The following is a 12,600-nucleotide window of genomic DNA, read 5'->3' as shown; positions in this document are numbered from 1 at the left end:
CCAGATGTATCTTCTCTAGGGGTGAGGATACGGGTCTCATTTGACCTACGAGGCTGGCGAACAGTTCCGATGACCTTGGAACAGCCTTCAAGTCCCTAGAACCTACCCCTTTGTAAGCCCAGAAGCCAAGAGTCCACTTGTTTTTGTTGGTCTTCGCATTAGGCCTCCTTTGGGAGCCTGAGACTCCTTTTCAGCAGAAAGCGAGGAGACCAGCAGCCTGAGAAGCCCTCTTCCTCTCCCGGAACTGGATGTGTGGCCCCCATGCTCCCCCTTCTCCGCGCCTGGGCACGTGGGGGTGGAGCAGACCCCTTTTGGGGTGGAGGGTGGAGGAGAATGCAAGGAACTGCTGGGTCGCTTATTCAGCTCCTTGTTGAGCAGGCGGCCCAGGGTCTGGGCCGGGGAACAGCGGGAAGAGAGTCTGGAAACCTGGAAGCAGGGGAGGTGACTAGGGAATGCCGAGAGGTGTCGCTGAACAGAGTCTAGAACTTATGGGAGAAGGCAGTGGGCCGCAGGGCTGGACCAGCGGGCGAGGCTCCCGCTGAGGGGGCCTCACTTGCCAGGCCGGACAGCTGCTCTTTCTTCACAGGGGAGAGGAAGAGCCCCCCACGGGAGAATGAATGACCCCAGAGCTCTGTGGGGCCACAGGGCAGCGGGGTGGGAGGTTATCACAACAGCCCTGGCTGGAGGCGGAGGGCTGGTATGAGGCTGGGGTTCACGCGGTTCTCACTTTTACTCACAAATACAGGGTCCGGCAGAAGTAACACCCGTGTGGGTGTGGTTGGTAGGGTAATGATGTGGGTGTAATAATTCATAGTTTTAATTTGAACATCTCACTTAAAATGTCACATGGTGTGCTTGAGTGTGATACTGTTTTTTTGTTACAGAATTACATGCTTATGATTTTGTAATAAAAGCAGGCGTTATTTGGGCCGGAACCCGTATTTACAGGGCACCCACTGTGTGTGAGGCCTGAGGAGGTGGAACGTGTGAGACTTTGGACCTCGGAGCGAAGTCGGAGCTGGCACGCGTTTCCGCCGAGCTGGGCGGGAGAACGAGTGTGCGAGCGCGGCCGTGGGAACCGCGATGGGAAGTTAGGAGGAGGAGCTGGCTGTTTGTCTGGAGTGGGGCTTTAGCTGTGTGTGTGTGTGAATGCACATGTGCATGTGTGCATGAGTGTGTAGGTGTGTGAATGGGCATGTCTGTGTATGGACGTGGGTTGTACGTATGAATGTGTGTGAATGGGTGTGTGTTGGCAGAGGCAGGTGGGGAGCGAAGTGAACTAGGTGTTGAGTGTGCGACGCTGGAACGCCCTGGAGAGATGAGGGCGGGAGGCCCAGGACCCGGCTCTGTGCCTGGCCTGCGTCTGGAGTCTGAGGAAGAGGGGCCCGCGCAGGCCAGCAGCTGGGCTGCAGTCCTGGGGGCTGAGCCGTGGGGCGTGGCTGGGCGGGGTGCTGGTACTGGTCTGACCACCGTCGCCGGGTGTCCTGTGGTCGGACTGCTCACAGACCTGCTAGGTTGCTGTTCTCTACCATCTGTCACGGCGCCTGTAACAGCCTTTGTTTTCAAAATGCCACTTTGGAAGAAGATGCTCCGGGGGTGGAAGTGAACCCTGGAGGGTTGAGGGTTTATTATGGATGAGCTGGTCGTCCATAAGGAGGCAGAGGGAAGCCCCCACGGGTTGCCTCCTGGTGTTCGGAGTTGCACTGGTCAGCTGGGCTGCGGTGGGGGCTTGGCAGCGCCACGCTGGCCATGACATTCAGCGCCGCTCAGAGTCGTGCCAGTCGGAGGTACTTGGAACATTCGACGTTTAGGGAACAGGAAGTGTGACTCATCTGAGACGTGTGCTGGGAAGGCAGTGGGAAGGACGTGGCCATGTGTTCGAATCTGCCACTTCTGAGCTGGATGGGCACGTGATCAACCTCTTTAAAGCTCCTCCTCCTCCTCGGGTATGAGATGGGAATGGTAAATAGCAGTTCACAGATACATACGTGCATGTGTGTATGTGTGTGTGTGTGTGTGCCCATCCTCCAGATGCACATACATCCCAGGCACCAGTCTGAGCATTAAATGTATATTTTAACTCAGTCCTCACAGAAACATCGTGAGGTAGTTTTGTTATTATCTCATTTTTACATATCAGAGAGGTGAGGTAACTTCCCCTAAGTTACACAGCAAGCAGATGGCAGAGCCAGGATTTGAACAGTCTGGCCCCAGAGCCCTGGCTCTTCACAACAGTCCTTTGCTGCCTCCCAGTTTGTGGTTCAGGTTGACATGGTAACACATGGGATGGGTCTTCACCTCGTGCGTGGAGTGGAGTTGGGGACGGGGGCTGCTGCTGCTGCTTCGGGAGGACTCTTAATGTGGCGGCAGTCTGGGTCGGTCCTGACAGGACCGAGGGGTGCGGTCTCGCTCTGTGCCGCCGGTTCAAGTCTGTCCTTTCCACACTGAACAGACCTTGTCGCCCCAGCTGTGCCCCAGCTGCTCTGCCTGAAGCTAAGAGGGTCTGGACCCTGGGATCTTGGGATGTGCAGTGGTTTGGGACTAGATGCCTTGGCTCATGCACGTGGCGGTGTAAATACATTTCGGGGGTATTTGTTCCGCAGTCGGTTGTTGCTAGGGAGGCGGTGTTATGTGTCAGCACTCTGCCGGGACCGGGACACAACAACCCCCGGCTGAGCGGCTCGCCTGTGAGGTCAGGAGGCAGGGTGGCGGTCCAGGAGCCCTCGCTGTTTGTCTGTGGCGTCCACGTCGTGGCAGGGTGTGCTCCCGTGGGTGGGCAGGGCCACGCCGGCTCCACTTTATGCAGTGTAGCGTCCATCCTCACTTGCAACTCAGTGCTTGTGAAGTTGGCAGTTGAGGGAATTAGGGTTTTGAGTTCTTCCCATTTCCTGGCCCAGTGAATCATTCTGGGAGAAGTCACAACATTGCACATTTCATTAGGGGCATAAATCAGAAAAGAACAGTTCCTTGACCTCAGCAGTTTATAATTTAAATGAGTCATAAATAAAAAAACAACGTTCATAAAACTACACTCTGATTGAGGTGACGGGAATAAAGGTGGGGCTGGCAAGTGGAAAGTTCTGTTCAGGGAGAGTGGAAAAGGCAAAGTGCAGAAATAAAGAAAAGTGTTGCCTTTTCTAAAACCTCACCTTTAAAGCAGCGGACGTTTACCGAGTGCCTGCTGCACACGGGCTGTGCAAGGAGACAACAGTGGGATCGCTGCTCGCCAAGACTACCTGCCCATCTAATGGAAACACGGGGAAAGACTGTCGTGCTCTGGGGACCCCGAGAAGGGGGCACAGAGGAGGTGACACTGCAGAGTGAGCAGAAGCAACCAGGAGGGCTGGGCTCCGTAGAGGTGCAAGACCGCGGGGACTGGAGAACTTGGGGAGAGTGGGTGTGACAGGCAGAGGGTGGGGATGGAGGGAAGGAAGTGACGAGAAGGTTCCAGTACCACTTCCTGGGCAAGTCCACCTGGAGGAAGGCCTTGGGGTCAGTGCGGAGTTGAGAGATGGAGTAATTAGGGTCATGAACCTCAGAAGGAGGGGGTTTTGTACAAGTGAAAAATAACAGGACCGTGACAGAGGCCATGGGGAATGCTGGGAGAATGATGGCTGTCCTCCCACCCCTGTCAGATGTCAGGGGACCCTAAGTGAGAAGTCAGGGGACCCTAAGTGAGCCAGGAGCTGCAAGGTTGACAATTACATGGGCAAGTCCCATGTGGCAGTGAAAAGAACATCGTTTGGGGAGTTTGAGGATGGAGATGTTTATGGACCACGGAACAGATTGGTGAGACATGACCCGAGGGGGTGATGACCCAAGGGCCTTGCGTTTGGGGTGTAGGCGAGGGTGGCAGGAACCCAAGCCATGGTGGGCTGGAATGTCCTCTCTGAGACAGGGTTTTCCAGTGCCCCTGGGGGGGGGAGCAGTTTGCGGCACTGCTTGGCATTCCAGGGAAAATCTTGGTAGAGTGTGGACACCAAGCTTCCTAGACCCTTCTCAGAAGAGAAGGGGAAGCTGACCGCAGGCCCCGACCCTATGAAAAGGTGAAGACTCTGATTAGGGACGTTTGGCTTTTGGCTTCTGGCCTCTGGCATTGGAAGTGTTCTTGGGGGCAGACTTGGACAAGTTTGGCGATAGTGGCTCTCACAGGGTCCCCCCCACCCCACATTCGGACTTTCAGCGCCGTCCTGTAGTTGGCAGGATAAGCATTTCATTGTCAGGACAGCAGGAGAGCCCGTCTTGTCCCTCCCGTTAGTTTCTGCTGTGTCGCCGTCTGATTGTTAACCCTGCTCCTGTCTCTGATTCAGAGCCAGACTACCAGGTGTACCTGAATGCCTCCAAGATCCCCGAGTTTGCAGACGACCTCACTGAGCTGGAGTGCCGGGTGGTGGACATGAAGAGCACCGAGCCACGCGTCCGGGTCACGGTGTCCTGGTACTACAGGATGAACCGGCGCAGTGACGACGTGGTGACCAGCGAGCTCCTTGCCGTCATGGACGGGGACTGGACGCTGAGGTACGGAGAGAGGAGCAAGCAGCGGGCCCAGGACGGAGACTTCATTTTCTCTAAGGAGCGTACGGACACATTCAGCTTCCGAATCCAAAGGACTACAGAGGAAGACAGAGGCAATTACTACTGCGCAGTGTCCGCCTGGACCAGACAGCGGAACGACAGCTGGGTGAAGAGCAAGGATGTCTTCTCCAAACCTGTCCACATATTTTGGGCATCCGAAGGTGGGAGCTTTGTTCTTGTTCTTTTTTCTTGTGTTGCTTTGGCTTTGGTCACCGCACTGTACGTTTGCAGATGCGTAGTCACCCTGCGGGTTGCCGTGGGTACCAGGAGTCCAGGAAATGCCTGCTCGGGTGACAGCTGCTTTTACCTACAGCTCGCTGCCTTCTAAGATGGGGGTGCTGGACAAGGGTGAGTCCTAGTGAGGGAGCCAGGGCTTGGTCGGTGGCAGGTCCTTGTCTTGCAGGGGCTCACACTGTGCCCAGCATCAGCTATTGACACTGTCGCGCCACTGGGTGGTTTCAGGCCAAACCTCGCACAGGCCACTGGGAGTGTGTCTGTGTCCACGTGCTCCTGCTGGATGCAGACACGTTGAGGTACCAGAGAGTGAGCGGAACCCATAGGCCATGGTGTTTGCCCCTGAGCTGCCTGTCATCCATTCAGAGAGGTGGTTGCCAGGGAGAGGTGGCCAGGAAACAAGGGAAACAACTTTTTTGGTGTTTGTCCCCACATGCTCAGAGCACTGCCGGCCGTGGGATGTCAGGTTCAAGTCCTCCTTCCTGTTCCTGTCTGTCCCCAGAGGCTTCCCAGGTTGTCCTTCACTGGCTGGTGATAAGCACCATGTGGCCCCTGCAAGCCCCTGTTGACTCACTGACACCTCTTCTGTCATCCCGGGCCCCAGGCAGGGCCCTTTAGAACTCGGCAACATCTCCTGCTCCCCGAACCTCATGGCTGAAGGTTCTTCTCTCTTCCTCATTAAACATTATCTACCTCGCTCTCCCCTGAGCACCCTGTGCCCCCAGAGTCCTCCTGAGTGGTGGTGTTTTCTTCCCACACCTCTCGTGCAGCTGGGCCTGGCTGGGGACAGTGCTTCTTGTCCCTCACTGGAGCTTCTGGACCATTCCCCCCCCCCCCCGTCAAGAACATCAGCTCCAATCTCATGTCATTAGGTCCCCCCTTCTCACTGCCATCACCCATCGACTCCTGGGTCCCCCTCATCCATTCTTTGAAGATGTTAACTCTTGTCTCACAGCCACTCTGTCCAGAGCCCCCTGTCCTGCTGGCTTCACTCTCCAAGTAGGACACTGGGTCACACCGTGCCTGCCCGTAGGAGTCACCCAAAGAGATTTTTAAGAAAACTGAAGTTTGAGCGCCACAGGCCAGTCTGTCTTAATGGGCCTGAGGGTCTGTGCAGTCAGGGCGCTGGAATTTTAAATGCTCCTGAAGTGGGTCTCCTGGAGGGCCAAGGCCAAGGGCCCCCGTGCAAGCAAGTCTTTCACTCTCAGCCCTGGTCCTGCTCTCTGGTCACCACGCCCTCTGTCCTGTTGCTGCTGTTCACGCCCCTGCTCACAGCCTAGCCTAACCTGTCACACTTCTGATCATCGAAAGACCCCCATATTCCTCAATTGCAAACATTCCACTCTCTGCCACACTCCTGTCTTTCTGGATCATTCTCTGTACTACTCCCACATCAACTCTTCAGCCCACCGGGACGGACAGCGCCTTAATCCTGCTGCCTTGCACTGCCCTCCCCACCCATGGTCTTCACCTCTGTCTTACGGAGGGCAGTCATTTGCCCAGAGTGGTCCAATCTATACCTGTTGTCCTGCTGCCTTTTTAAGAGCATCTTCCTCATTCTCAGATAATTGGGGGTGGGAGGTCGAATAAGTTCCGGGTCACCCAGCTGTTACCTAGCCCACGCCCTTAGCTCCAGGCCTTGCTAAATCCAGGCTGAGCCACAGCCCAGTTCAAAGCCAGCCCTCTGCCGCCTGGCTCGCTGCATCTGCAGAGCTGAATGTGGCTGGAGAAAAGCTTGTGAGCTACCAAGTAGCCTCGTTTCCGATGAGATCTGAGATCACTCACGTCAGGAGGGCTGTCAGCACTCCCTGGGCATCACGCTGCATTTCCTTAACCTGTTTTCTGCCCTGCTCTCTGAAGTGATCACTGCACATTCCTTACCTGAGGAGCTCCTCCCCCCGAACAAACGGAAACGGGGAGAATTCCCACACACCCTCCCCAGTGCCGAGTCCAGTTCCGTGGTCTCGTGTCCCGACAAACGCCAGCCCCTCTCACTCTTTGGCCACATGGCTTCCCTCATATCTTCAATATTTCTTTTTCTGGACCTTTCCCTTTGGCTTCTAAACAGGCTGTTAGATCTCCTTTCTTGGGTATTTTTTTTTAAGCTGAACTAATGTTGACCTCCCATCCCTTCCACCTTTCTGTCCCCCACATGCCCTTGACCACCTGTTGCTTTGTTTTTTATTTCACAGTCGTCCCCCCCTTCCCCATGGTTTTACTTTACGTGATTTCAGTTCCCTGTGGTCAACTGCGGTCCAAAATTGTTACATGGGAAATTCCAGAAATGAGCAATTCTTATGTTTTAAGTTGCACACCAGTCTGAGTAGGGTGATGAAATCCTGCTTCTTCCCCCGGTCTCCCTCCTGGGACTCGACTCATCCCGCTGTCCACGTCTCCACTCCGTGCAGGCTCCGCCCATTAGTCACTTAGTAGCCTGCCTGACATCGGATCAGCTGTCGTATCTCTGTCCATGTGTTCAAGTCACCCTCACTGTGCTTCTCAGTGGCCCCGACATGCAACCGTGCAAAGGTGCTGGCCGTTTGGATGTGCCAGAGAGAAGCCATGAAGTGCTTTCTTTACATGAAAAGATGAAAGTTCTTGACAGAATAAGAACAAACATCATATGTTACCCTAGGTATGAATGTGTAGTAAAGCATAGTGTGTACAGGGTTTGGTACTCTCCGTGGTCTCGGGCATCCAGTGGGGGTCTCGGAGTGTATCCCCCATGGATAAGGGGGGACTGCTGTGTAGCCAAAGTGTCTGATTTATCTGTACTTGGTGTCTCCAGTGTCTCTCGTCCCATTCTCTCTGGTACCTAGTCTACTTGCTTTCTCCCTCTCTGCTTGTGATAGGAAGGTTACTAGCGACCCACACCTAGTGCAAAACCCGATTGTTCGTCACCTTACATGACTTCGCAGGATTTAAGCAGGCGCTCAGTCCCTCACCCTGGAAGTCCTTTGGTTTCCACCACCGTCTCCGGGCCTTCTTCCAACCTCGTAGCTCTTCCTCTGGGCCCCCGGCTGGTTCCCCTTCATTTTCCTGACCCGGACCCTCAACCATCAAACCATTTCAACACACAGGCCTCAGGCCTTTTGTCTGTGAACTTCACTCCCTTGGTGATCGCTTCTAAGCTCATTTAAAAAGCACCCACACTCTAGCGCCTCCAACTTTATAGTCCTACCCCGGACCTCTTCCCAGAGCTCTGGGCTCAGCATTGTGTTTGCTCCTTGACTTTCAGCCTTCCCTCACCTTCTCTAGCACCACTGTTCTAGTTGTTCGGACAAAAACCTCATCCTTAATTCCTCATTCTTCAAAGTTGATTTCTAATCTCCCCACTGGTCACACTGTGCCGTCACCAGGTCCCCCTCGTCTCCTGCCTGGATGACATCCCCCGCCTCCCGACTGGTCTTGCTTCTGCCCGTGGTGGCAGCTAGAGCAGTCCCGGGCAACGTGAGTCAGGGCCCGAAACTCCTGCTCCGAGCCTTCAAAGGCTTCCTGTCTCTCTCAAAGAAAAATCCAGAGTCCTTTCTGTGGCCTCGGATGCCCTATACCAAGTGGCCCCATTCCCTTCTGACCTCAGCTACGACTCTCCCCACACCAGCCCCGCTCAGCCAGTCCGCCTTTCCCGCGGTTCCCGCGGTCAGCCGGCCGCCTCTGCCCCATGCTGTCCGTGTTCTGCACCTCTGCCCGGAGCGCTGCTCCCCAGATGGACGCAGGCCTGGCTCCCTCACCGCCTCGGGTCCTCGTTCAGATGGTTCCTTCGCAGTGAGTCCAACTGCGGCCCTCCCCACCCCCCACCCAAACCCACATTATTTTCTTCTTTCCCTGCTTTGTTTTCTCTCCAACATGTATCAGCATCTCACCATCCCGTATGTTTTACTTATTTACTTTGTTCGTCTCCCTCCACTAGCGTGGAGAGGAAAGCACTTCCGTGTGTTTTGTTTACTGGCGCATTCCCAGTGCCAAGAATGGGGGTGCTCTCAGCAAGTTAGCGAAGGAGGGGCTGGCGGAAGTCGCAGCAGATTCAGGACAGAATCGGGATGGCTCTGTGGGGCCTCAGGAACCAGAGATGCTGGAGGGACACTGTGACGTACACGTTCTGCTAGCAGGTTTAGGGCAACAGCCCAATGTACCCAATGTAAAAATTTCATTGTGTAGCAGGACAGACTATAGATAGAATGCATCATCTCATGGAAGGATAAAAAGAATGTTTGATTCCTTTGTTCATCTAATCAACAAACACTTAAGTACCATCCAAGTGCCTGACACTGAGCCATTCGAACATAGATGACTTCTAATGTGCTTAGGGATCATAATTTTTTTGGACAGAGATGCGGGAGTGACACACTGAAGATCTAAAGTTAGTGTGCACACGGACGCTTGCTCAAATTGCTCAAACAGCGCCTCGGTGGAAACGACCGGATCTCCAAGTGTGTGCTCCCATCACTTTGGGGAAAATCTGTTCTGTAGAGTCACTGTTGTGTGACTAAGCAGAGAGAGTACATTTCTCTCTTCTCAGCAGACTGGCTAAGCTCAGGGTTCTTCCCCTGCACCCAGCGGGCCCTCGGGGAGGAGTTGCCTCTTGTATGTGCCCTGACCGGGGACTGAAGCCGAAACCCAAGGCGTGTGCCCTGACCGGGAATCAAACTTGGGACTTTTCGATTTGTGGGACAACACGCCAACCAAGTGAGCCACGCTGGCCAGGGCCCAAATTCTTGCTCTGAGTGAAACTTCTCAAGGAGTTGAAAGGCCTTAAAACCAAATCCGCACCCATCAATCCCCTCTTCCCTCACACCCAGTAAATCACTTTCGGCTGCTCTCCTTCATCCAGCGCTGATTTTCTCTCTGAGTTTCCAGACTGTCTCAAGTGCTATTGTGTGACAATTTGCAAATAAATTCCTACCTCTTTGACACTGCTCTTTCAGATATGTATCCATTGTAAGTGATCCCATTGGAAATCACCTGTTTCTGCTCCTTCATTGCAGACTCTGTGCTGGTGGTGAAGGCGAGGCAGCCAAAGCCCTTCTTCGCCGCAGGAAATACATTTGAGATGACTTGCAAAGTGTCTTCCAAGAATATTAAGTCACCGCGCTACTCCGTTCTCATCACGGCTGAGAAGCCTGTTGGGGACCTCTCCAGTCCCAACGAAACCAAGTACATCATCTCCCTGGACCAGGATTCGGTGGTGAAGCTGGAGAACTGGACAGACGCCTCCCGGGTGGACGGCGTCGTGTTGGAAAAAGTGCAGGAGGATGAGTTCCGCTACCGAATGTACCAGACTCAGGTGTCAGACGCCGGGCTGTACCGCTGCGTGGTGACAGCCTGGTCCCCTGTCAGGGGCAGCCTGTGGCGGGAAGCAGCCACCAGTCTCTCCAACCCTATCGAGATAGACTTCCAGACCTCAGGTGAGCAGACAACCCTGTGCAGTCATAGATGGAGCTAGGAGAGGCCCTGGGGGGTTCATCCAATGGCTTTATTTTTTTAATAGCTCTATTGAGATATGATTCATATTCCATACACTGTACCATTTAAAGTATGTAGTTTGAGCCCAGACCCTTTGCCCGCTCCTGCTCACAGAGGTCTGCAGCCTTTTTCTCCCCAGGGTGGTGGTTCTCCAACTGGTGTTGTCAGTGACCTCCTACAGCTTTGCCTGGGAACCTGAAGGAATTGCACGTGCTCGGCCTGCCCCAGCCCCGCCCAACCGTGCCCCCCGGGGGACAGGCCTGCACTCACAGTCCGAGTCTCACTGTCCTCCCGGCGACTGTGGTGTAAACCGGGGTCCAGAACCTCTGCTCTGTGCAGGGTTCCCCACCTGCACACTCAAAAGTTTCGACCTGGGTACCTGTTGTGGTGGCCTGTCCTGGGCTTTGGAGGTCGGATCACCAGGTTCAATACAGGGTGCCCCGTTTAACTTGGGTTTCAGATGGACAGCACTGTTAATCTGATGCAAATTTAACTGGGAGCCCGGTACTTGGTTTGGCCACCCTACCCCAATGTAATTTTTATTTGCTGAAGCGGGCAGCCCTGGTTGTATGACATTGAGCATTCCTGGCCTCTCCCTGCTACTAAGTAGCACCTCGCAGCCCTGCTTCTCCATAATGACACTTAAAAATGCCTCCAGTGTCTCCTTCCACCCCAGCCCACCCCACCCTTTCCCTACACACACACACACACACACACAAAATCCACCCCCAGCTGGTGTGGCTCAGTGGACTGAGCACGGGCCTGTGAACCAAAGGGTTGTTGGTTCAATTCCCAGTCAGGGCACATGCCTGGGTTGCAGGCCAGGTCCCCAGTAGGGGGCGAGTGAGAGGCAACCATACACTGATGTTTCTCTCCCTTTCTTTCTCCCTCCCATCCCTCTTTCTAAGCATAAATAAATAAAATATTTTAAAAAAATTTTTTAAAGTGTATAATGCAGCGGCTCTCAGTGTATTCATAGTGGAGTGCAACTATCACAATGATCAATTACTGATCATTTTCATTGTACCCCAGAGACACCCTACACCCCGTAGCCGACATCCTTCAGTTCCCACCCCCGACCCCACAACCTGCTGTCTCCCAGCAACCACTGATTGAGCCCTGTCTCTATAAACTTGCTCAGCCTGGACATTTCACATCAATGGAACATAATATGTGGTCTTCCTGTCTGGCTTCTTTCACTGCAGCATAATGTCTCCATGGGCCCTCCATGGGGCAGCAGGCATCAGGTCTTCATTCCTTCGTGACTGAGTAATATTTCATGTTGTGGCTATACCGCGTTTTGTTCACCCACTCATTAGCTAATGGCCGTTTGAGTGTTTCCAGTTCTTAACTATTCTGAATAATGCTGCATAAACATTCATGTACAGTTTTTTTGCATGAACATACTACCCTCATTTTAAAAAAATAGATAAGGAGCTATTTCAGCCCTGGCTGGGTGGCCCAGCAGGTTGGAGCGTTGTCCCGTACTGTACCAAAAGGGGGCAGGTTCAATGCCAGGTCAGGACGCATGTGGGCAGCAACAGATGGATGCTTCTCTCTCACATTGATGTTTCGCTCTCTTTCTCTGTTGGTGTCTGTCTGTCTCTCCTCCCCCCTGCCTCTCTCTCTAAAAATAAACATATCCTTGGGTGTGGATCTCTTAAAAAAACAGCTATTTCAGAATCTTTAGGAAGCATGGCAGAGTGTAAATAAAGGCAGGGGGCGCAGAGCCTCCAGAGAGGCTGAATGACGTGCCAAAGGTGGGAGATGCAGCGATAAGGCCCCAGGTGTGTCCAGCCCCTTGGCTTTCCCTCCTATGGGTCCCTAGGACTGGAGGTGACGGGCACTATTTTAGGCCCAACAGATCAGCGCACTATTTCCACACTGGGACTGAGTGTCCAGCCTCATGGCCGACCTTCCTTTTGGACCGGAAGATGTCCTGCCAATCGGTCAAGCCCCGGGAGCTGCAGTGGTGGGCGGATATGTCTGTTAACCTGGCTGGTTAAGAGTCGTTATTAATGGTGTTCATCTTTCAAAATGTTAGTGCAGACAAGGGCATTTTTATGTCTGTTGTGAATCGATTCTATCTTCAGTAAGTAAAGTGTTTTTATCCTGTAAAGTAGAAAGGTTCACCTTTTTTTTTTTTAACATGGCATAAATAGATATTTTCCATTAGAAATATTTCTTATTCATCTTGTAATTTATTAAGCTTCCCTAACAAATCTGTATCTGGTTATATGTGTTAGCAGGTAAATGACATAAAAGTCTTTGGTTCCCAACATTACTTAGAAAAATCAACATAAAGGATCATTATTTGTGAGTTTTAAT

The 12,600-nt window shown here is 53.3% G+C and overlaps 1 protein-coding gene across 1 annotated transcript in view; it reads left to right on the top strand.

The window, feature by feature from the left end:
• PTGFRN (prostaglandin F2 receptor inhibitor) overlaps positions 1-12,600 on the top strand; it is a 73,490-nt gene that overhangs the window by 44,937 nt on the left and 15,953 nt on the right. The window contains exons 5-6 of the mRNA XM_037135104.2: positions 4,311-4,736; positions 9,795-10,214. Coding sequence (XP_036990999.2) covers positions 4,311-4,736; positions 9,795-10,214 — 846 coding nt within the window. The remainder of the gene's footprint in view (positions 1-4,310; positions 4,737-9,794; positions 10,215-12,600) is intronic.

Source organism: Artibeus jamaicensis, unplaced genomic scaffold (genome assembly GCF_021234435.1).
Source record: "Artibeus jamaicensis isolate MK-2021 breed Jamaican fruit bat unplaced genomic scaffold, CSHL_Jam_final scaffold_1689, whole genome shotgun sequence".
NCBI lineage: Eukaryota > Metazoa > Chordata > Mammalia > Chiroptera > Phyllostomidae > Artibeus > Artibeus jamaicensis.
The sequence above is the reverse complement of the archived record's forward strand: the minus strand, read 5'-3'. Positions and strand labels throughout refer to the sequence as shown.